The 25458-nt window shown below is 39.5% G+C and overlaps 1 protein-coding gene across 2 annotated transcripts; it reads right to left on the reverse strand.

The window, feature by feature from the left end:
* Window positions 1-1229: 1229 nt before the first annotated feature.
* Window positions 1230-25458, reverse strand: ABHD3 (abhydrolase domain containing 3, phospholipase). 2 transcript variants are annotated; one of them, XM_036402776.2, is made up of 9 exons: window positions 25252-25457; window positions 23547-23710; window positions 20696-20878; window positions 18945-18990; window positions 16003-16115; window positions 12423-12596; window positions 11725-11773; window positions 11475-11640; window positions 1230-3310 (listed from the first exon to the last, which is right to left on the reverse strand). In XM_036402776.2, the coding sequence occupies exons 1-9, from the start codon at window positions 25396-25398 to the stop codon at window positions 3132-3134; spliced, it is 1221 nt and encodes a 406-aa protein (XP_036258669.1). In that variant the 5' UTR covers window positions 25399-25457; the 3' UTR covers window positions 1230-3131. The 2 variants fall into 2 exon arrangements, with proteins under 2 accessions (XP_036258669.1, XP_036258676.1); XM_036402783.2 differs by lacking the exon at window positions 1230-3310 and adding an exon at window positions 7309-7458 and having other exon boundaries at window positions 25252-25458.

The raw sequence follows: 25458 nt of genomic DNA on the forward strand, positions 1-25458 counted from the left end.
TCTAGGGAGTAATTCTTGAATGGAGCCCTTTTCCAATCTCTGTAATGATGAGTCTAGGCCTCGGAGTGACTGCACTCTGCAACAGTCAGCATGTTGGTACCTGAAGTGTGACACTCAGTGCCATGTTGACAGGACCATGTTGAGATGCCTGGAGTCACTGCTGCTTTATTGGCATTTTTTTGAAACCAGCTCTTGTGGAATTGTAGACTTTCATCCACAGCCCTTTCTGCTAAGTATTTTAAATGGTGCTGTTATGTGTCTTGGTTTCTGAAAAGAGCATAAATTCTTCTGTTTGGTGTGAAACGTATACCATGGATTTGTTTCTCTGTATTCAAAGAACCATATTTGCCTATTGGATATTTTCAGGTTTTTAAAGTATTTTCTTTTTTTTTTTTTTGCCAAGAGTGGACATAACAAATTACACCTTTTTAAGTCTTGGTCTTTTATGATCTGGTGCTAAGACAGCTGAGGCCACAAATGGCTCTTGGGTGACTGAAGGCCTCACAGAGAAAAAGAACTGTACTATGCATTGACTCCAAGGGATAAATGTTAAGAGGTGGATGTTCTGGAGCACGTATATGATATGTCCTGTCTTAGTCAGAAGGGTGGAACTAGATATCTCTAGAGGACCCCTTCAACTCCAGCTGCTTTGGGATTCTGAACTAGGAAAAAAGTTTTTTTAAGAGGTAGGTGTCTGCAGCCTTCATGGCCTGGATTTTCATTTTTGTTCTACTCCATCTTTTCAGTAAAAAGTACATTGAGAACTAATAACTTTCTCCCACCTTCAGCATTACCTAGCTCTGTTGATGCCTGGATACTCAGATCACATGAAAAGCCAAATAAAGACCCTGTGAATTCACACTGTTTTGAATAGAGGGCACACTGTGGACTTTGGCTCACTTAATAAAAACTGTGTGTGAGGTACAAAGTTACTACACAGCAAAAATGTTTATGGCATTTGCTTCTAGCTTGTGTGTACCCTGTAAGATCTGAGGTGTCTGCATTTTTTGTTTCAGAAAATCTGACTGGGAAAGCTTGAAGATACCCATATTAAAATTTGATTGTTACCACCTTGCACACTGTGCTTTTTCCCTAATGAGGTATAAGGACACTGTACATTGGGGGGCAGGGGGGAACACTAGCTTTACAAATTTTTGCTTGATGCAACTTTAAAGATAAATGTCTCATGGAGATCAGGCCTAAATTAAGACAGTGCAGAGAGACAGAAATTCTGGCATTAATCATAATACTTTTATTTAAATGGTAAGGTGTGATTTAATGTAAGTGGTTTTATTTTTATTAATACTATATGCTGAATTTTGAACAGTACTGTACCTAAACAATTTTACAAATATAACACTAAATACACTGTTTATTGCTCTTTTTTTTGCATGAACATAAAACCTGGAAATGAATACAAGAATAAATAAGGCACCCTACTAATATGCTATTTTTCTGTATTGTAGTAGCATGCAAAAAATTTCATTTTGCTTTTGCAAGTCACTTTCCTCATTTTTCTTACTAGAGAAAAAATAAGAGTTCATTATTTGGGGAAGTGCCTGTTTGAAAAGTCAAAACTTGAAAGCACTTTTTAATTTTCTTAATTCAACAGTCTACCTTACAAAACAGCTCTCGTATAGCATGTCCTAATTTCTTTTTCTAAAGACAAAAAGTATTTTTGTTCTTCCTTTGCTGTTACTAGGAAACATGCCTTGCAAGAGGAGTGTTCACGTACTGCTTGAGACAAAAGACCTGACTTGCTTTTTTTAGCTGCATTTTCTTCTTGTACTGACCCCGCTCAAAAGATAAAAATAAAAATGCAGAGGCATCTTTCCTGACTTCTTGTACGTGGCTGGGCCCAAATCAGTGATCAGCAAAAGATGGCAGCTTCAGAGATGCTGCTTAAGGGCCTGTTCTAAATTTCAGTATGCCCTAAATTAGGGCTTCCCAACAGTTTCAAAATACGTTCTGTCCAACTGTCCTTTCTGCACGCCGGCTGTCACTCTGTCAGGGCTCCGGAGAACAGCGATGCCTCGGCCACCCTCACAACTTGTCAGCTGCTAGGGCAGAAGCTGGTTTGCAGTGGCTCCAGTGATTTGGCAACCTACTGCCAAAATGGTGACAAATGACCAAATAAACAAACCAGAGGCATGACTATGACCTCCAGCCCGACTTTCTTTAAACAGTTTGTCCATTCTTTTCAGAAATTATATTAGACAAAAGGCTTGAATTTGTTTTTCTTTTTTAATCTAAAGCAGATTATATAATAATTTCTTGATGCTCTAATATTTATTCTTTAAAACTGAAATGTTCTTGCAAGGTAATATAAACATAGCAGGTTCAATCACCAAGTTTACCAGTTATATGAAGTCTGTGTTACTTACTTATGTGACAACACCCAGCTTTACATAAACTCTGAAATGCAAAATGTCTTTTAATTACATAAGTTATTACAGTACTGTTTTAAAGGAATCTTTTGGTTATATGTAAACACTATAAATTAGCTCTTTAAAAAATAACCATGTAAGACAAGTATGGCATTGACAGTTTAAAAAACAATAAACAGTCCTAAATCTGAATACTCTCAGGGCAGAACAGCAAAAGCAGGTATCAGTCTAATGCTGTGGAATAACATGCTGAAATTTCAACTTATTTGAAGAATCACTACTTTTATTTGATCCCTCCTTTTGTTTTAATGTTTTAACATTTTCACCTTTAGTGCTCTAAAGAATGGGCCAAGTGGTACTATTTGTGACAGGATAATATAAGCTCTTTTGCATATTGCCATTCTAGTAGTAAAAGCCATCTAAATAAAGTCTCCTAAATACATACTGATTTAAATTAAAATCCTGAGGAATTATAATCTCTCTACTTGATAGTTTTGGTTAAGTGCAATTTGATGTATGCAGAACACTGTTTCATTTAAGGTCATTCTTAGTAAGGCATATTAAAAATAAATATAAAAGTGACAACATAATATTTAGTTTCTTGCTACAAAATCTTAGGCAAAAATATTTTTGCATGTAGTAATAGACTTTATCCATTTGCTGGCTTACAGGAGTTAAAATTTGTGCACTAAGCTTATCTGCCCTTGTCAGAATGTGCCACTGTGCTATTACAGTGGTCCAAAGCTACATGCTAAAGATTTTATTTCCATGCTCAAACACAGCTTGCACAAACTGCTTGAAGACTCTGTCCATGTAAGTGCACTTCCTTGGCCATATTCCTTCCAGAAAACCGATATGGCCTCCGCATGAAGTCAGAACCAAAGCAACATTTGCGTTTTGTTTGGCAGTTTCTACTGGTATAGCTAAAAGGGGGGGAAAAACGTTTTAAGTCCTTTACCTTCTATGAAATGCCAGCCATTGAAAAACTTCTCTTAAACATTTCTCATGTTATGTATGAATAAATAGGCACAACATTAATATACACTTAAATGTCTTACTTAATATTCACTTGAATGTCAGCGTTTAGAACCACAGCTATATTAAAAGCCATTTTTCTCTTCATCATTAACTCACCTTACCTGTGTGATTTTTTTTTCCCTGGCTGCTGTAAAAATTCCAGCTTCATCTGTCTTTCACTCGCACTGATGGAACAGCACCCATGTTAATGCATACTTAGGATTTGCTATAAATAGTGTAAGTAAAAGGACAATCAGCCCTCTTAATTTTTTACTGTTACTGCAATATTCAACTTTAGAAAAGCTGAGGAACTGGGACCTCAATTGCAATTGTGTGAGACTCCAAACACAGAACCTTTAATGTCAGGGTAAGATTTATTAGGATAAATCTTTTTCTGTAGGATATCCTATCAGCTAATATAAAAGATTACATTACATCTGATCTGCCATATGTTTACACCTGCATATTCAGAGCACACCATGCAAACACACTGGGGGATGGTTCTTGCCCTGAGGAGCCCATAATCTAAGACACAAGGTAAACAGAGAAAGAAGAAGGGGGAAACAACTGTACAAGGACACAGAAAGGTGATCCATGCCACCCAGGAGATTAGTGGCTCTCTACTGAATAGTGACTGCTAGAAATTATTTTAGAATGTAGATTATTAGAATGGATAGTACAAGGATTTTTCTTTTGCTGGGTTAGTTTTCCTGATCTGATTAGCACCCTAACCATATTAATGTCAACATCTGAATAGAGGCAGCCACAGTCAGCCTTCAGTGAGGTGGCAATGGCCTACAATTAGCCTAAAGTCATCAGTAAATGACATCTGAGATATGCACTGATCTGAAAATGTGTAGGAGGGAAGCTTCAGTGCCTCCTGTTTTGACTCTGCATAGATGTGTGGCTTAATCAATTTCACCACCTGGGCAGTTCCCTTTCTGAAGGAAAATAGAGGTCACTTAGCACAGACTGACACCAGAGGAAGCATATGACTTTACAAAGGATACTTGGTGTGATGGGATCACCCTGGTATCATTTGAACTGGCTAACACAGCAGTGGAGCTTTATATGAAGACTGCAAACACCACTGATCTATAAAAATTAAGTTATTTAAGGAAATTCCTCTGGAGTTTTAGGTATGCTAAGAAGACATCTGAATGAGCAGAAATCTCAGCACATTTCAGTAAAGAATGCATTTCAAATTTCCAGTTTTCAAGTAAGAAACGTTATGAAACAGAAAAAAATAAAAATCATACAGATTTTTGGTTATTCAGGATTGACAGAAAAAGCAACAGCAAAACAAAAAAGCTTTGTCCAAAGAAGGGAATAGTAGCAGTTTCACTGTGTTGTCTAAAAAAGGTTATGACAAAATAATTCTGCTTTTAAGTCATATACTGCTCAACTAAAAACGCCTTGTCACTACAACACTAAGCAGCAAGTTGTTCACAAGATTTATATTACTTCTTCATTTACTTTAAAATATTTTTGAATCAGATTCAATTTTGGGCATGTTGAGTTGTTCACATCCCTTTCTGACTGCACTTCCTTCAGAGACACCTTCCACTCATTCCTGTTTCTAGGAGTCTGTTCCTTTACCCCTTTATACATTTGCTATCTCAAAGGTGATTATCCTTGAGTAGTCTCTATCTCTGCATCTTACTGCCTTCTTCATAGATGTGCTCCTTAATTTAATTTGGATGCTGGCAAACTCATAGCTGTGTGCTTGAGTTGCCAGTTTGCCTTCATTTTCAGCAACTGGAGTAGGAGCAGAGTAACCCTTTGCTTAGACAAAAAAGGACCCCCAGCCAGAGTAAGTCACTCAAGGAGAACTTGAGTGCAATGACTGTGGCGAACAGCTATGCAACTTAAAATAGATCAGGGCAGAAGCACTGGACCTGTGGAGCCAGGGGAGCAGCCTGTGCCTCAGAGGTCCCTACCAGCAGGGCCTGGAACGACACGCTCTGTTCCACTCCAGGGCCTCAGCATGGATGCAAAACCAACTGCCTGCAGAGCTGGGTTAGTGTCTCTTGTGAAGATGTGTTACCAGCTCCCTGCCCATAACATAAGGTACCTGACCATACCCTGGGGGAGCACGGACTGAGCTCCAGAGCAATGGGGGCTCTCCTGCCATGTATGTGAGGGTCTTTGCTACTCAGTGCTATCCATTTCTTCCACTCTTTCCCTCCTTTCAAAATTGCAGGCATCTAAGTAGTTTGTAGATTCCAGCATTTACTAAGTGATTTTGATTCCTTACTAGGAAGAAGAAACTGTGCTTCCTACTGTTTCTACAAGAAATCCTTGGCTTTTCTTTTGTTCAGTTGGAAAACTGAAAATACTGTATGCAGGATCTGGCCCTTTTAAAGCAGTACTGTGGCCAGACTAAAAAGTCAATGATGTGAAAGCCTAGACTGGGGAATAGCACATGCTGAGAACATGAGATGCAGAAAACAATGTGTTATTTCTTGCAATCCAACACATGCATCATTTTCAGACTCAGCACATGCTTGTCTGGAGTTTTGCCTGAGTTAATCCGCTCAGCAATCTCTGATCTGCCTCTCTTGGATTCTGTGGAGGAACACATTGCCATGTACAAAGAGAGTGGCTGCAATTCATGTCACCTTCTGCTGACTGCATAGGAATTTGCCCACTTATCTGTACCAAGCCATCTGCTCTTCTTCACTCCAGTAGTCTGTGGTCCATGTTAAACAGAATCCCAAGAGAGAATTGGGGATCAGACACAAACCCCATGCCTGCTTCAGGCAATGAATCACACTTTCCATACCCGTTCTGCAGATGTCTGCCTGGTCACTGAGGGGACTAATAAATAGGCTTCTGTGCAAGGGTATGAGAAGGAATATGTGAGGAGAGACAGATTTGACCTCCAAGTATCAGAGATAGACATGAGAACCCCATCAGTCCTAACAGATTCAGGATCAGCTGCTAACTGGCCTGAACGTACCTCTTCACTCGCTGAAATGGGCAAAAACATGACAGTCATTCAGTTTGGCAGACTAGTGGCAATGTGTAGGGAGAATGTCCCTTCCTGATAAGAAACTGCTTTGCTGGGGGATTAAAAGGGAGATCATAATACATGTCTCCTCTACTTTGCCAGCCCAGCTGGGGAAGCCCTTACAAGCCACCAATCTCACCATGACCTCTGCATGCCTGTCATTCAGAGGTTGCCAGTGTAATCATAGCTCCCAAATCAGTTTGCTGGTGGTCTTTCATTCCCAGACTGGTTGGCAATACTGTAGTGGGTGCCACATGCTGCCTGTCTCCACACAGCTACAGTGGCTTTTTACTAGAAGCCTATCAGTCCTGCACTAGGATGCTGATTATTTTCCATGCCTGGAAAGGTGCAAGCCACATGCAGGTCTGTACAAATGTCATCCTCCCCATCCTGAAATTCCCTCTATTTGTCCATGTAACTCCTCCCCAGCAGAGTTTCCTGCTCTGGAGGTTCTCAGAAGAGAATTGAGTTGCTCCTCAGTGCCAAAATGCAAATGATGCTTGGCAGTGGTGTGGTACTTTTCTCAAGGCTGTTGCTAGGGACTGGTAGCCATCCAGTAAATAAAACCACAATGCAACAGAGTAAATTTTGCAATGTAAAAGCAGATGAATGGAGCACTGGATGTATACGTTCTAGGAGATAGGACTGCATGCCAAAAGATACCACTGTTCATTTTTCTCCACACATAACCTTGTACTTAAGTTTCTTTTGGGCAAAATCTGTACTGCTGTTCGATCCAGCAAGCACAGACCTGATTTGTGATCACAGAACCACAATGTGAATACTTACATGCAGAATTACTTCATTCAAAACCAATTTGTTGTACATTCTTTGCCAAAAAGAAGTTATTATTTTCTTAAAGAACAAAAGAAAAAACACATAAGTCACTGCTGTTGGACATTCCATTTTTTACTTGATTTCTCTTTGTTCCTTAAACTTTTAACCGAATTATTATCTGTCTGTCCACTTCTTGGTCATTTGGTCTCTTCTGGCAACTGCATTCAACTGTGCTCTTTTACATAACAGGATGTACACTAACACCTAAAACAATTCAAGTTTGAATTCAGGGGGACACAAAAGCTTCAGAGAGTTCAATAAAATATATATAACTGAGCTCAGACATGCACTTATTTGTCACAGTGGATCAGGAGGGAGCTGCATGGTACCTAGCTCCAAGGGCAGGCTTCCAGCTTGGACACAATGCTCATCAGCAGCAATTAGCTAAGCATTAGTATAGTGAAATTCAAGTCAGATGCCTAATACACTGCTTAAAAAGTCTCTTCAGAGAAAAATGCCACTTCAGATAAAAAGTTAAATGTGACAGTGATAATGAATGCTATCACACCATCTTCCTGATTTATTTTTCACATTTACAAAATGCAAGGGCTTGACTTGGCTTTATTACATATTTCCTGAAGCAGTGGTTTGTTTAAATTAGTTATGGTGAGAGAAGTGTCATGCAATGAAGAAAGCATTTGTTTTCATTAGTCAGTATTATGCAATATGAGAATTGCATTCCAGAATTAAACTACAGATACATCAGTTGCCAAGCTCTGTGAACTTTAAACAGCAACATTAAGGAAGGACTGCAAATTGATTGCTTCTTCATAATACTGGATTGAGGTCAAATGGCACATTTTCACAATATATTTAAAAATAACTGCTGGGAAGTACAAAGTGTACCAAGAAGCACATGAGAAGAAATGATCAGGTAGTAACAAGCAACTGAGGCAGCATCTGCACTTTTTAAGGGAAGTGTCTCTTTAGGTCCACATTATGTAGTGACAAAGCAGACTTGGGTTAGTATCCCTCAAGCTCTGTTACCAGAAGATAGATGTGCCTGGCTTTATGGAAACTATTTAAATACAAAGGAATTCTGGCACAGCTTTCTCCCTGGTGAGTTTTCTAGGCCAGTTTCCCAGCTCTTGGAAATTACAGCTATCTACAAGAGAACTGGAAGGTAGCTTAAAAGCTGGTGAGTATTACTGGGAGAAATGAGGCATGAAATAACCAGTCCCCAAAGTCAACAAAAGGCTGGGGTTTGGATGAGTATGAATTTTGTGGCTTTGAATCCATGATACAGTTGTGAGTGGAAACTGCCTTTGGTTGCCACAGGCTTCTGTGTGTCCACACATAGAAGTTTTTAAGTTAGAAAAAAAAAGCAAATTGCTAGAATAAAGTCACCTCCAAGAGTAACACCAGCCCTTTATGTTTGCTAACATAAAACAGCTCACAGAAGATGTCAAGATCAACAAACTCCATTAACTAGTGGTAGCAGACATAAATCCCAGGCTGCTAATTGGGGTGCTCCGTGTCTCCTGCCAGCATGATTCCCACTGAGGGTACACAGCACAAATGAAAAAAGAGCAAGGATAGACAGAAATAACAGAGTCATGCTATTAGCAGAAATCAGCATCGTCCTGGTGGCCCTTTCTGAGGTAAACTTGTCTCCACAAGTACAAGGCTTTACAGCTAACAGCATTAACTCTGTGTACAAGGAATAAACGAATGCCTAACCACCCAAATATCTTCATGGAGAAAGGCTGGTTACTGTTAGAGTTTTAAGAGAAGATGGACAGTCATTACAATAGACTCTTATCACTTCTTGTTTCAGAAGTGCTAGTGTTCTACCTCACCCCGCTCTACACTTCAAGACTTCTAAGGCATCCTCACAATAGTTTCGATACCTAATTTTACACAAACAACCATCCCACTGTTCACCAAGACTTGTGTTAGTTTTACAGAAGAGCTTCAAGGATTGAGAGATCTATTACAGCTGTACTCTAAGGGGACTGAATCTTTGAGTACTCAAACTACACATTACAGAACAGCTGAGGCTGTAAGAGACCTCTTGAGATCATCTAGTCTAACCCCCTGCTCAAGCAGGGTTACCAACAGCAGGTTTTCTAGGGCCGTGTCCCATACGGTTGTGAGTATCTCAATAGATAGAGACCACACAAACGATGCCAGCATTTGACCACTCTCACAGTAAAAAAGTGTTTTCTGGTGTTCAGATTGAATGTCATAGGGTCAGATGAATAGCTGGCTCTTCAGAGCTGGAGATAAAAAGGCGATGGAGTATCTGCACTAATTTTCATCTAGGTAACAAATGTCCCTGTCCCAGTCATAATGGGCTGGGAAAGGTTAAGAAATTTTTTCAGGAACTGAGGCACACTGACTGGTTTACTGCTGCTGTCACTATGCCAACTAGGTAGACCTTGCCACAGTTCTTACTTAACTTTAGACAGAAACCACAAACTAAGCTAATGCTAAACAAAGTGGTGAAGCTATTGTTCTCTCTCTCAGATACTCTGTGAAAGAAACAAGGCACAGCAGATGAACTCCCTGCAGTGCTATGGGGAAAGTCATCTCCAGGGTCCTAAGACCTATAAAAATTATCTTCAGAATCACTAGCCAGATTTTATATTTGGACATAGATTTTAGGGTCACAGCTCATCCATTCTCATTTTCAGGCCATAATAAGCTTATGAGAGAACAAGCAACTGTCTGATTTCAAGGAAAAAAAAATCCCACAGAGAAAATAAATACAAAGGGACTAACTCTGTTTCAGAAAGCCTTTGAACTGCAATTTTTTAAGTTACATACAGTATTCCACTTTAATATTGCTATGTTTACCCAGACCTTATTTTTTTTTAAGCCTCTGTTTTGGCCAATGTAAGGGATAGGTAGTTTGGCTAATCTAGAGTCACCATTTTTTCCCCTCATACTAGGTGTCTGTCACCTCTTTACATTGTTCATGCAAAGCATGGATGCTTTTTGTTCTAGAGAAGAAGAAATCAGACTTTTTCTAGTGCAATCTACTGGAGTGGCCCTTTTCATGTCTCTAACATTTGTCTCTAACTGGTCTTCAAACTATAAATAGTAACACGTGTGCATGTTTTTGCATGTGTTGTACATCTGCACACAGATAAACAGTACACACAAAGAGTCTCTTCAAGTTCTTTAATTTCTGCTTGCTGTTCTGATCTGTTTGCCTGCTCACTTTGGTTTCATGACTCATTCTGCAACAATCTCACTCCACTTGTGAAGAAAACTTCCCTGAAATAAAGCAGCTGTATAAACTACATTTTTAAAGGTGTCAGGTGCTCATTGCTAAAGACTGTTGCCTCAAACAGCTGTTCATTTTAGTGGTTTTCTTCTACATTAGCTTTTGTTCTCCTTCTCTTCTCAGAAGCTATAACCAATACACACACCACAGGAACAAGCATATATTTTCAGAATAGTTAACAACAGGGTTTTGATTTTCAGAGGAAAAGAAAAATGTTCATAATGACCACATGTTTGGCATGAAACAGAAAGAAAATGGAAAATGGAGTTTTCAGCCTGTTGCTTAGCTGATATTGATGGTTCTTATTCATTTCAACCTGCCCCCATCTAGGAGCTCACCTTGTGTGTATCTTTTTCCTTACCCTAGATTTTGGCCTACAAGATTAGATGTAAATAATCTAATTTAGTTGTTTTTTTACTTTTAATTTACAGGCATGGGGAGGTGACACTGAGATCAGCAGATGAGGATTTCATATCATCTCAAACATAAGCAACTCCCACACATTCTTTGTAGGGACTCAAAGAATGGCAATAAAAAAACCCACTTGTTTACAGTTTGAATTCTGAATATCTACATCCAGACAGAATGACATCAGAATCCAAATTCCTTTTTTATGGGTTCTCTTCATACTTGGTGAACAGAAACAGGTGCTTCTGAGAGGGCACTACATCTGGTATCTTCCTTACAGTAAGAAAACTCATACCCTAAATGTTCCTATTTCTTTCTTTTGACTGTAAAAACTCCACTAATGCCTAATGAGGCCATCCCATATACTTCTGCATTCTGTACTAATCAAGTCTCTCCATCATCATCTGTTTTATATGTGTCTTAACTGCAAGAGTGAGCCCTCCATGGAAGTTTTGATCCTACGTGCAAGTAATATTTAAATACACTTCTACACATAGGTCTGAGTTTATTCTCAAACCTATGTGGTTTGTCTTAATGACTGCATATACAGATAAATATATTTTAAAAAGCCTAAACTTACCATGACCTGGTGAGAAAACATCATCCACAGAGTTTAGACATAACACTGGAATTCCTACTGACTTCAGCTTGCGACATGGGCTAGCATCTTCATAGTAATCATCAATTGAACGGTAGCCAAACATGACTGAAGTGAACTGCTTATCAAATTCTCTAATAGTTCTAGCCTGAAGTACAGAATTCAAATAGGGAACTATGTCAGCATTTGGAAAACAGCATCCAGCTCAAGCAGAAGTAACATTTTCACATACCTTCATCACAAGATCCATATCAAATAATTTCTCCAACATTTGTCGATGCCTAAAAAGAAGAATATAAAAATTGGAGGGCTTGTATTTTTGTTATATAAACAAACATAGAAGTTCTCTGCTTTACAGATACATTTATGGAAGCAACTGTCTAACATGCTTGTTTTTAGTTTTCTCTCATGAATAATCTGGAATCCAAGAGCAGAATAATTGTTCATCCATATGTAGGTACATCCAGCAACATAGTAAAAATCTGCATAAGCCATGAGAAAGATGCCAAAGATAAGAGAATTTAATATTTGGGAATACAAAATACACCCTGGTTTTATAAAGCCAATGATGAACTAGGTCTTTCTGTGCTTTTGCAGCCAAGACAAACTTAAAAATTATTATATATGCAAATCTACTCAAAGTGAATATGTACAAGTCTAAAAATTTTAAAAATCCATTTACTTCATCTATAGATACAGAAGTAAATTGGGCTTGTTGTGAGTCCCTTGAGCAGCATCTAAATTTAGTCACATTGATGACAAACTTTCTTGAAAAGATCTTTTTGATTTCAAAACTTACCAAATAATGCATGAATTATTATGTAAGAACTAGAGTTCTTACAGCATTAATTTTGCCAATATTTTTATACCTGCTGTCTATCTCATGTTAAAGTCCTTCCACCTTGCTAAATAGTTCAGAAGACAACTCACCTGCTGATAGAGGATTGTAGACAAGTGGTCAAGTAATAGTTGAAAAGAAGCCAGTTTAGTGGCTTCTCCAGAGATTCTATAGATTCAAAAACATTCCAACCCGCAGAGAAAATTGCAGCTGCCATTAAAGGAGTGTCTCTGCCAGTTTTTCCCAGGTAATTTAAAAGAAGCATGCTACAAATGAAAAACAGAAACATACATACTATCAAACTGTTTGCTTCAATTTAGAGTAAATGTAACAGCCATGTTTTTGTCTATTTTTCAATAGTTTCTTGTATGAGTCCTACAGTTGTGCCTAGTACACCTAGAAGGCAGTCATCTAATCAACATATGACTCATGAAGTTTACTTTCTCCACTATCAGAGAGGAACAGGGTAGGGTGTGAGTAGGAGTGCATTTAGAAATAGAAATGTACTTACTGGTCTTACTTAAATCACTAAAGGGAGGAAAAAGTCAAATGATTCTTACTCATGGAACAAGTATTCCCAAGTGTTAGTAACTTTTATCATCTTACAAGCACGGGTCTTCCTGATGTGATAAACCTGATCAGCGTGCCTGACAAATGCAAGCTTCCCCTGGCACACCTGCCTCACTATGAAGAAGTCTTCTGAGATTAAGGTAGTGCCATTACCTCACCTCACACATAAGAAAGAACATAGCTCTTCTTTAACACAAAATACGTGAAGTCTTGGGTAATGAAAAAAACTAGAGAAACAAAATTATGACCCAAATAAATGGCTCAGGTCTTGTCTTTCTGATCAGTTGCAACTCACAGTCTCTACTGCTAATGTACACTTGAGTTGAAAATGGGGGGAGTTCACAAGTATCTACCCTTCAAATGTAGAAAAAATAAAACAGCACAAAGAGAGTAAAACAAAAGTACTGGCAGAAAAGCTCTAAGTCTTACTTTACTGCCTGAGACCATAAAGTTTACAACAAACATTTTAACTCCAAATCTTCAACACAAACAACTGCAGTTGATTAGTAACATTAAGATAGCTCCCTGGATTGCCACACTCTGTACCTTGGCTCTACCGTACTTCCGGAGACAGCAACCTTTAGCAAAGACATTATGAACCAGTCTTCCATCACAGAGACTTTATCCCTCTGCACTCCCTACCACGTCATAGGATGGCAGTCCAATAAACCAACCAAAAAATGTTGCAGTAGCAGAATTCTAACTTCCCTAACAGAATTCACAGAGAATATGTGGTAGAGAGAAGGCATAGGAATCTTTATGTTACAAAATGAAGTCCCTTTCCACAATAATACCTACAGAAGATAGTAGAACAGGTGGTCTTTCATTTACATTTATATATGTCCGTGAAGTGAGCATCTATTTTAATTCTTAACTGGGGCAGATCTGTCTTATATAGATTATCTGACTATTCAGAAAATTCTGAAAAGCAATAGACGATAAAAAAATCTGTAAGCTTTAGACAAGTGGATGATTTTTGCAGTATTCCCTGTTGAGATCTCTGCTCCTGCTTAATTTTAAATGTGCAATGCTCCAATTAATTTTGAAGCAAGGAAACAGTTCTCATGTAGACGATTATGGACTATTCCAGTGTACTGTACAATTAAGCATACGCTTTCTGGTTTTGGTTCAGGATTTTAAAAACATATTGGAGGGGGGAGGTGGAACACCTTGCCTAAAATTGCCCAGTAGTGCTGGTTACATATAAACCAGGTACACAACACAGATTCCCTGTGCCATTGTAACAGACTTTGCCAGTATTTTGGATAAGCCAAGGACAGAAATGGGCTGATGTGGCCTTTTGTACCAGTCTCAGAACTGCCAGCTTCTACCACACTTTCAGCTCTTCATAATTGCAGGCACAGGGAATTGTAGCCATCCCAGCATCAAATGCCACAGCAAGGCACAAGCAGACCAGATTTCTGGAGAGTGTTGAGGACAATATTTTTATATACAATCAAGGATCTAAATAGGAAAAATATTCTTTGGATCTGCTGTTCATATGTAAGGAAGAACTGGTCAGGTAGAGAACAGTCTTGGCCACTGAGATTATTTGATAGTGGATTTTTAAGATGAGAAGTGGGTAAAGTAAGCAGCAGAATTATAATACTGGAGAGAGTTGGCTTTCATTTACCCAGGGATCTGGTTGGCAAGATCTTGCATAAGATGGCCCTGATGAGCAAAGGGGACTTTAAGGATAACCAAACATAAAGCAGAAGTCTGATACATTCTGATATGCAGGAAGTTGAGCAAGAGTAGCAGAAGACCACATGGAGGAAAAAAACCCTTCTGACCAATTTCACGGAGGAAGTATCCTTAAGGTGGAAGACAGGTCATCTATCTGGGAAAACAGTCATTGCCCAACCATGCAGGGATGCAATTAGGAAAACTGAAGTTCAGCTGGAGCTGGAACAAGCAAGGGATGTGGAAGACAACAAGGGAAAGGTTTCTGCAGCAAGAACAGCTTCTGTAAGTCTTTTGGTACAAAAGATTACTCAGAACAAACAACATTGGCTTCTTTCCCCTCATCAGTGAAGCCAGTCATCTCCTCATAGAATGCAATCAGATCACCTGGCCATGTTTTGTCCTTAATGAAAACAGTCACCATTAGTCCCCATATGCCTGGAAATGGCTCCCAGAGATCCTCCCAAAGAACTGAAGTTAGGCTGACTAGCCTTTTTCCCTCCTGGAACCACTGTTTAACAGAACAGGGAACCTAGTGACTAAAGATTTATGAAAAAGCAAAAAATACCAGTTTGAACAAATATGTATTTATCCCAAAGCTCCTACAAGTCATGGATAGATTAATGTCAATATATAGTAATCTATATTAATTTCAATGTATGTGGGCTGTATCTGCCCATTCTCCACAAAATTTATCAAAGAAAAGTGAAGTCTCAGGAAGTTACCACTGTGTCTGCAGTATTCCTAAGGAAAATTCTCCTCTGCTACGATTTTTGTTAAAGAGGCTGCTGGAATATTTCTGCTAGCTTCTAGCACTGTTTTTTTTTTTTTTCCTAAGAAACTGTGCTATCATTGTTCTCACTGTGCTTTCTGGAGAGAAGCCAGGACACAGCAAGTCTTAACACCACATGCTCTACCAATCCATATCAGTTTGAACAACAATACTACTTTTTGCTTCTGAGCCAGACAGAGCAGATATCCACACCTCTTCCAGCCTAACCTACCCACACACTGCAGAATACAGAGTGCAGACAAATCTTATTGCCAGAGGTTGCTATGAAACCTGGTGTATTAGCTCAAGATCCTGTTTTATATCCCTCTGCTCTGAAGACAGCCTCCCTAGTTTCTGACAATTGTATTGCCTGTTTGGCTGTCAATCTGCCTGTCACTGTTTCCTGTCTTTCTCCACCCCCCTCCCCCCAGTTTTAAAATGTTAGCCAATTTCAACCTTCCCTGACACAGAGGCAAAAGCCTCAATGATACAAAGTTTCTAAAAGTCTTCTGCATATTAACTGTTGGAGAGAAACCCAACTTGCTTGCAGGTCAGTAAGCAATGCAAGTATTCCAGAGTAATTTACAATCAGGCTACACCAGTCTTATGATCACAGTTAAGCTGAGGCTTGTGTTACACAACCTTACCCTCCCATAGAAACACCTGCTGCCATAAATGGAGCTGAGGGGTGCAAGCTGTGCACATGATGAATAACAGTCTCTAAGTCCTCTGTGTTAGCTGCACAGTAAGTCCTTGGTGTCTGTAAGGAGTCAAGAGGGAAAAAAAATGCCATCATAAGCTTTTGTATTATCCTTTAAGGACAAAGCAAACTGAACAGTGGATCATTATATAAGAAGATAAATTTAGCATTTATTGTGAGGCTTCACTAAATGGCAAATAGAAATCCAGAACGTTTCACAAGGAGGTGAAGGAAGGAGTTATACTTGTTATCATTACAAAGTAAAAGCAGTGACAGGTATCTTCAGTATCTGCAACCTCCAAGTCATTAGACAAAATCTGAAGAGAGAACAATGTGCTAAACTAGACAGAACTAGATCAGAACTAGATAGACACTGATATTTTTAAAATACCCCAAGGAAATGGAAACATTATAAAGGCTATAGTTTACAGAAAAGGAAGTTATAACAACAATTTTACTATATTCACCCACATTCAAATGCAAAAGAGAGCATCAGATTTCAAGTTCTGTCAGCCAGAATTTGAAAACTAAGCCATATTTAGATTTTATGTACAACACAACCAAATAAACAGGTAAATAAATTCTCCAGTGTGGTTTACCTAATTTAGCGAATTATTCAATTAACTAAAGCAATGAAACGTATATTATCTGTTCTTTATCCATCATTAGTGTCTCTTTAAATCCTGAATTGAGACTTGGAATGACTTCTGCTGGCATCAGGTCGGGTAACCCCTTGGGTAAGATTTGGTTAGCCACTTCCCTGCTGCTGAAGGAGAAGCACAACTTTTGGGCCTCCCCTGCAGAGACACCTGGAAGAGTCCAATCTGAGGGACTATCTGGAGCAGCTTGAGGGAGACAAGTCCATTTAGCACCATAAGAATCAGTGACATGTGTTTTTTTCTAATGGTGTTATCCAAACCTCATCTACATAGAAATAAAGTTTTTAACTTTAGAGCTGCTAGGAACATGTTAGTGACCTGGACTTAACTATAGGTACTGGCTGAACTGCCAAAGTTCAGTGACACATTAAAACTAAATATAAAAATACATAACTATGAGTGAATGGAACTTTTCTGTTTGCCTGAAGGAACAATGGATTTCAAGGGTGTTTTTTTAAATTGCTTTCAGTTAAACTGCCTGGCTATTTGTGGGTGATTTTAACAACACTAAACTAATTACTTAGAACACATTTAGCAAGAATATTGAAATGTTGACGTCAAAGATGAAGAAAAGGAAAGAAAAGCTAAGTCTAGATAATTAAAACTGAAGACATTTTTAATTTCCATTTATGTTGCATTTCCATTTCTCATCCACATTAATTACTCTTCACTGTTTAACATCCTATTAATTATAAACTCTGAATGTGTTTTATTTCAATTTAATTGTCAACCTTACAAGGAAAAAGAAATTATTTTTGGTAACTAGCATCTAATGCATTCTAAGTGAAAGTGTATTTGATTAAAATTCATAAAACTAAAGATATATCATCTATTTTAAATTCAGGTAATTCCAGACAGTTTAATGTTTAGCCATTTAAATTTGTATGAAGGTATTTTAAAACACCATCTTAGCTCACAGTGGCTGTAGTCAATATGATATTTGATTATTCCAGAGCAATAATTCACAATAGCTTTCAATAATCAAGGAGTACAGTATTCTTTAGATAACTATTATTTGTTGCAAATTTAAATCTATCTTTAAAGTGACTAGAAAAAGAACTGCTTACATAACTAATTTCTACTGTGGTGCTTAACTATGCTTCAGACTCATTAAGTAGGGATTTTATACTGAAGTGTTGAAACCTCTTTGCAGAAAATGTGATAATTTTAGCTGGTTTGCTGCACCACAAGAACTTATAAAGCTTAAAGATGTAAATCCGATTACAGTAAAATACACACAATGTATCCAAACAAGGGTTCTTTTCTCTAAATGATTCAGAAATTCATCAATAAGGACTTTGTGTGTCACAAAACTGCTTTGTAGGTCCATCTCCAAAAGTATGCAGAAAACTACTCTTAACATGGCAATATTTGCATTGAAATGCTTTATCTGATTATGGAAAAACATTCTGAGCTTTTTAAAGTTTGAAACCAGGGGATTAAAAAAATGCTAAACAATACCGAGTATTATGCACATTCATTCCAGCTGCAGAATTGTCAACAGAACGCATATGAAAAAAACAAAGCTTATTCAGCAATATTTCATCATGCCTTGTCCCTAGCTGCAGAAAATGTTTAGCTTCAAGATTTTTTCATCTGAGGAATGGCCAGTTATTTCTAAGCAAATATGAAGTGTCTGTCCCAAAAAAAAAAATGTCCTCTGTAGCTGAGTTTGTGTCATGATTGCTGAGAAAAATACAAGAACGCATTTAACTTTCAGGATACAGATATCCATGTAAAGCTGGTTCATTAATTTACTAACATGTAGCATGGATCAATTTTAATGGCACACCTTTTTAACCATATCAAAAATATAGTTTAAACTGGGAAAGGAATCACAGTGGATTATATTTGGATATGTATGTTAAATCAATGGGAGAAAATTGAAATGACTGAGCAGAGATGTGCACATTTTAGATACTGCACTATTTTTGGAAAGAAAATGTAAAGATTGCTCATTTTAGTGTTACAGATATTATTAATTGAATAATTTCCTAAAATGAAATGTTCAGAAAAAATTGTGTGTTGACCAGCTGACCCTCTAGGGTTTCAAAATAAAAAATTAATATTGGCACATGATTGATCTACCAGATGGCTGAATTATCTTCTCTGCATTTTCAACCCATGCTCTGAGTTTCTCTCATTTAAATCCAACTGTACAAACAGGCACAAATGATTTCATAATTACCACTTATAAGTGAGAGGTGTTTATCTTAGAAGTCATCCTTACCAAAAGCTCCTCGCCAGCAATTCCCCGATTGTTAAAAACCACGCATCTAAAAATTGAGACAAATAAATTCAATCGTGCACATTGTTAATTTCACCAGAAGAGATAACTTAAGCACACAAAAAAATGAAAACGCATAAAGAAAAATGAGCCACATCTATGAATAAGTTCAGCACATAAATATTTACAGACCTACAGATTCAAGAGGCTGACCTGTGTGGAACAAGCTTTATACCAAAATGGAGTTCACGGAGGTCAGTGGGACTATCAGACCTCTGTGATTTGTCGAGGTCAGATTGCAGGGTGAGAAGCCTAAGGCTTAGCTGAAAGTGGTACAGACATGTCCTGCCTGCACTCTGCAATGAGCTCTGACACTGCAGGGCCCAGCCTAAAGCTGTGTTCTGAAAAAAGAACGTCAGAGATCCGTGTGTAGACATCCCCCAAAGCTACATAATTCTATTAAATTGGAAGAAATGAGCCAAGTCAAAATTATAATGACAGCTGGATCTAAGTTGCAGGTTCTTGGGAATGCTTTTTTTTTTTTCATCTGGTACAGCAGAAGTTTCTGGTCTCTCTCTGTTGGGAGGAGTCTCTGAATCTTCTAGCAGTATTACCATGATTTAAGAATCCATACTTTCTCAATAAATATTACTTTTCTATGGCTCTTCTACCATCTCACCAAAATAATTTTATTAAATAATATAAATACTTAGATGGGTTAAAGGCATGAAAGAATATTTATTTTTATGTTTTTATCAAATGTTGCTATTTAAAAACAAAATTAGAGCATTCTCTTGAAATCTGACCTAAAGCTCCATTTTTTAATATTCTACCTTCTTCCCTTAGGGGGTGAAATGCAGATAAAACTTCCAGTTTAAAAATTAATAGTAACAAGTTGTTGATTTCAGGGCTTTCCTCTGATATTTTTTACTGCTAAGTTTTAAGGTGATTTAAAAAGTACTTTGAACAATTAAATACTTTCATAATTTAGTAAAGTAGTTATCCAAATAGAGAAGAGATAGCCAAGCATGTATATAAAAGCTAATATATACATAGTCGAAGAACTTACTGGAGTCAGCACCAGAAGCCAATCTGCAAAGACAAAATCTAATATTCCAAATACAGATCCTGGAACAATGACAACTTATTTTAATGCGCAGCAGCAGCAATATGGTCACATAAAGGAGTCTACTCATCGACTAATCCACTTATTTTACCCAAATCTGACCAGAAGCCTTAAATGAAACTAAATTACACAGTGACAATGAAGATATGACAGACCCCCTCAAACGGCATCAGTAAGAGCAGGCTAGCTCTCCTTTCTGCACCCAGGAATTTGAGGCTGCTGAATCAAGCAATTTTGGCATTCAGAAGCTGACCTCCTCCAAGGCCTACTGCCAGCAACCCATCCACACAAGTCTTCATGGAACTGAATACAAACCCTTTCTCTAGAAAGTGGAAAGGTTACCACCTAATATGATATAATAACTTAAGAAGCAGTGCAAAGCTCTGTGCAGACTTAGCTGGCATTCACTGCAATCTCTGGGGCACATCTGTAGATATTAAAACAAGCCCTTCCAAATGTACTGCCTGTTATATAATTCCACTATGATTATTATTACTAATAACACTTTCTTACATAAACTACTGTGTTCAGATCTCATTTGCCTTAGGAAAGCATCTGATACATACACGTACTGATACTGGATCCTACCAGAGGCAGCAAAATGAATAGCAATGAAAAACAACAGTACCTATATCCCAGTGTTTCACTTTGATGGATCATATGAAGAATGTAGGATTCCTTGCTTGTTCCTGTCAGGCCAGGCAACAACAGGACAGTGGGTCTTGTGCTGGCATCGGGATAGTATGAGCTGTCATTATTATCAAACCAATCCAACGAAATCTGTCCTCCATCTGCTGTTTTAATGAGCTCACTGAAAGGTACATTTTAAGGCAACACTGATTAGATTGAAAAATACATACATGCTATTAAGAGTGCTTGCAGTCGACAAATTAAGAGGTATGAATTCTGCACTTTTCATTATGTTTTAATACTCAAAGTGCCACCTGACTAGGCATGTCTGCAATCAGAAAGAGTTACACCTACAGCTGACAAGAGTTAGAACAGTCAATTTGCAGGGTAATTCCCGTTCAGTAAATGAAGACAGTAAATGAAGACATGGCCTTTCGTAAATTGCTGCTGATGTACTGGAAGCTTGTAACTAATGTGATTTTTGGCACTGCCTTGAGTTTTATACAGGCATTTTTGTGTACTGCAGATTTCCTTTGAATCATCTAAGAATCTTTTGATAGCACACTGGGTAATGTGGTAAACATTTTTCACTTTCTTTTTTCGCTCTTCATCCAAAGAAGTAGGATGCATAATGGATTGTTATGTTCTAAACATGCAGAACACAGACACACACTACTGCATATTTCACCCCGTATTACTACAAACTGTGCTAGAATGCACTTTTATAGCATATATCTTAATAATGCAACAAATATGGTAATATCTCAGTAAGATAGGCATGCATTGAACAATGACAAAAAAGTTACATTCTTTTTTTTTGGAAACATACAAATCTTCCCACCTCCTGGAAATTTGAACAGTTAAAATGCTACTTTACTTTCATAATTTAGAAAAGTAGTTATCCAAATAGAGAAGAGATAGCCAAACATGTAGATAAAAGCTAATATATTCATATTTGAATGGTTTGAGGGAGTTGGTGTGGAAACTGCTGAAATGTAAGCCTACCTGGCATTCGATTTTTCTTTTGAAATTCTTGGTAGTAACTACTGCAGATTTTAAAGGCGACCAGCCTTGATGGACTCATTAGCTCAGCTTTGCCCTTTTTCAGTAATGGGAAGTAGATGCACTGCTAGTGAGTACTGCCAACACAATCTAAAATGGTGCAAAATAAGCACTGCTCCATGGAACTATGTTTCTTTTCTCAAAACCCTTGAAATAAAAGTGTACAAGAAGGACTAGAAGAAGTGGACATGGCCATACCACTGAAATGTTTCCTAGTTACTAAAACTAAGGGAAGCTGCTAAATGCTAAATCTATTCTACCGTGCAAGCAGAGCTGAAACAACTTGTGTTGCATCCAGGTTCCGGCGCATAAAAGTCCTTCTCCTTAGGTCTTGTGCCAAATGCCTCATTTGCCAGACTAAGTCTCATTTCTGTGTGAAAGAGATCAGCTGAGGACAAAAAATAAATATAAGGGATTTTTCCCTCTTAGAATGAGGGAAATGTTACCTCTTTAGGCATGCCTCTTAGGCATGAAAAAACACAGCACAAAAACTCCACAGGTAAAAGTTACTCTGAAAATCCCAGAAGTTCTGTATATTCAAAACAAGGCTGAATGTGGCTGTGCTACGGTTAGGTTCAACGTGTTGGTTTAATGGACAGATACAGTGACTGCATGACCTTTGCAAAATTATGGCATTTGAACACCAGAATGTTTGATAAGCCAAGTAACTGTGCTGCCATTCAGAGGGGCCTCTACACCTCTACAGGCTGCAGAAATGGATTGACAGGAATTTCACAGAGTTCAATGAGGGGAAGTGCAAAGTCTTGAGCCTGGGAAGGAACAACCCCACGTACCAGGAGAGGCTGCCCATCTGGAAAACAGCTTGGCAGAAAAGGACCTGAGGGTGCTCCTGGTGGACACCATGTTGAACACGAGTCAGTAATGTGCTCTTGTGGGAAAGATGGCCAAAAGTCTGGAGGCTGTGGAGGCTTAGGAGGACTATAGCCAGCAGATTGAGGGATATGATCCTGCCCCCACTATGGAGCACTGGTGAGGCCACATCTGGAGTACTGAGTCCAGTTCTGGGCTCCCCTGTCCAAGGGAGACATGAACATACTGGAGATAATCCAGCAAAGGACCCCAAAGATGATGAACAAACTGGAGCCTATTTCCTATGAGGAAAGGTTGGGACAATTGGGACTGCTCAGCATGAAGAAAAGGCTCAGGGGGAACTTAGCAATGTGTTTACATACCTGAAGGGAGGGTGCAAAGAGAATGGAGCCAGGCTCCTTTCAGTGTTGCCCATTGACAGAACAAGAGGCAATGGGCCCAACCTGAAGCATGGAAGGTTCCCTCTGAATATCAGGAAACAAATTTTCAATGTGAGAGTATGCCACCAAGCACTGGCACAATTTGCCCAGGGGTATCATGCAGTCATCATCCTTCTGGAAATCCAAAAGCTATTTGTAGATGATCTGGGGCAACTGGCTCTGTGTGAACCTGCTTGAGCAGGGCAGTTGGACTAGGTGACCTCCAGAGGTCTTTTAAGACCTCATCCACTGTGTAATCCTGTGAACATATAACCACATCAGTTCCTATACTGTCACCCATATTTCAGTGCTACAAAACTCTGAGCTAAAATAGGCCCATTTGGGAACATTGACCTTTCAAACCTACTTCATATTGAATCCATGATAAAGGTAGTTCCAAGTCTATGATAAAGTTGTAAAGGTGGGCATAAAGCAAAAAATAACAGGCACGAACTTGAGCAAAGACAGTGGGTGTGACACAGAGTAAGAGAACAGCTGGATATCAAATCAATCACTTTCCAAAATAAAGGCACTTACTTCCTGTACCGTACTTGGGGTCTAGATGTGATAAAGGGGCGCAGGAGTGTCTGCACCCGACCTTCCCAGCACCAAATCGTGGGATAGTAAGTTTCTGTCACAACAGGGCAATATTCCTCGAGAAAGCGGCAGAAACGGTCATTGCTTGCCACCAGCTGGGGTTTCTAGGAAAAGAGACTACAGTCAGACATGGACATTCTTCTAAAACAAATTAAAAAACAAAGAAATAAAGCTTATTTAAATCCTCTCTCAGTGAACTAATTTATTTCATATAATCATTTGCAATGCTCTTACCTTTAATGGTACAGAGAGAAGTAAATTAAAACCAAACAAAATGCCAAAATGCCCAAGCAAAAAGTGAAACCCATTAAGCATAATGGACTCCTTACCCATTTCTAACAACATACTGATCTATCTCTAATTTTACCAGCATTGTATCTTCACTGACATATTAAAATCACACTGTTTCTTAGTAAACAAGAAAGGTTTTACCAAGTCTGTTTTCTTGGACCACACAAAAATGTCATTTAATTCATGCATGCACTTTGACGGCAGTACCTTTTTTAACCTGGTAGGATGCTTCTCCTCCCATCTCATTCTACAGTACACAAGTGCATCGGTTTCTCCTCTCTAATAATGCTCTGCATGCAGACAATTTGCTTACAGTTTCCATTTGTTTACCAATTAACATGGAAAAGTCCCTGTATTCCAAACAGCTCAGGTTTTACCAACTATGTTTCTTATACCTCTCTGTCACAATGATTCCTCAACATACAAGCATTAATAGGACAACAATACATGCTTTGAGGAAAACCATTCCACATAAATAGCTGTAATGGCACATCATCCTTTCGTTTTTCTCTTCTGACCAAAATCAAGTACTCTCTACTCTATGAAGAGGAAGGCTATGTTCCCAGCGGTTCTCTGAAGGACTGTGGCAACACTCAGGTCCTCGACGGTCAAAACCCTTTTGATATGCGTATTTTCAATTGATTACGCATTCAACGAGGCGCTCTCACCAGGGGGCCACTTCAGATCTCGTCAGGCTCGCTGTATCCAAGTAATTTGCGATTGCCTAATTCATCTGTAAAACTACTGCTGATGAGGAGATGCCCAAGAGTGCTCCAGCCCCCAAAACGCTGCCATGGTGCCCCTAGAGGTACTTAGGATGGTACCGACGGGGACACAAGGGCAGCAAAACTACTTGATCGCTTGCCCTGCTAGTGAACCAAGTAGGTCGGGTTTGTGTTGTGCAGGGCAGTCTCCTAACCTCCCTTTCCAAAGCATGGCACCCGGCCAAGCTCTCTAACTGGTACAACTGCATTTTGGGGACTGCCGAGACCGGAGCCCCTTCCCCTCCCAGACGGAGCAGGACTAGGGGAGCCCTCCCTCACCGCAGGCCAGCGGCCTCCGGGGGTCACCGGCGGCCCCTGCGGAAGACACAGCCCCGGGGGCCGGTGAGGCTGCGCTGCCGGGCCCGTGTGGGCTTCGAGCGGGGTTTCGGCCGGCCGGGACCCCGGGGCGGACCGTCCAGGGGACGGACGAGGGATTTGAGGACAGTGCGGCCGCAGAGCCCTGCTCTCCCCCCCAGCCATTTCAGGTGCGATCCCCTCGCCTGCGGGCGGTGGGTCGCGGTGACCTTCGGGGCTGTCTCCATCGGCGGGACACCTGCGGAGCCCGCCCGCCCCGCCGCCCTCCCGCTCACCTTGGCGATGCTGTTGAGGTAGTAGCAGGCGTAGGCGACACCGAAACCCAGTACCAGGGACAAGCCCACGCCGGAGCCGAAGAGGCCCACGCGGACCTGGCTCTCCAGGTAAAGGGAGAGCTCCCTGGTCAGCACCTGCCAGTCCATCGCACACGGGGGACGGCACGGCAGGACACCACACCCCGGCTGCCGCGGGCGAGCCCACCC

Source organism: Molothrus ater, chromosome 1, assembly GCF_012460135.2.
Source record: "Molothrus ater isolate BHLD 08-10-18 breed brown headed cowbird chromosome 1, BPBGC_Mater_1.1, whole genome shotgun sequence".
NCBI classification, from domain to species: domain Eukaryota; kingdom Metazoa; phylum Chordata; class Aves; order Passeriformes; family Icteridae; genus Molothrus; species Molothrus ater.

Excerpts from the sequence above, each read along its gene's own strand:
- ABHD3 (XM_036402776.2), bottom strand. The coding sequence starts at position 25,398 with ATGGACTGGCAGGTGCTGACCAGGGAGCTCTCCCTTTACCTGGAGAGC. Across the intron at positions 23,711-25,251 it reads ACCTCAACAGCATCGCCAAG|AAACCCCAGCTGGTGGCAAG; the intron begins GTGAGCGGGAGG and ends CTCTTTTCCTAG. Across the intron at positions 20,879-23,546 it reads CCCCAAGTACGGTACAGGAA|TGAGCTCATTAAAACAGCAG; the intron begins GTAAGTGCCTTT and ends TGTACCTTTCAG.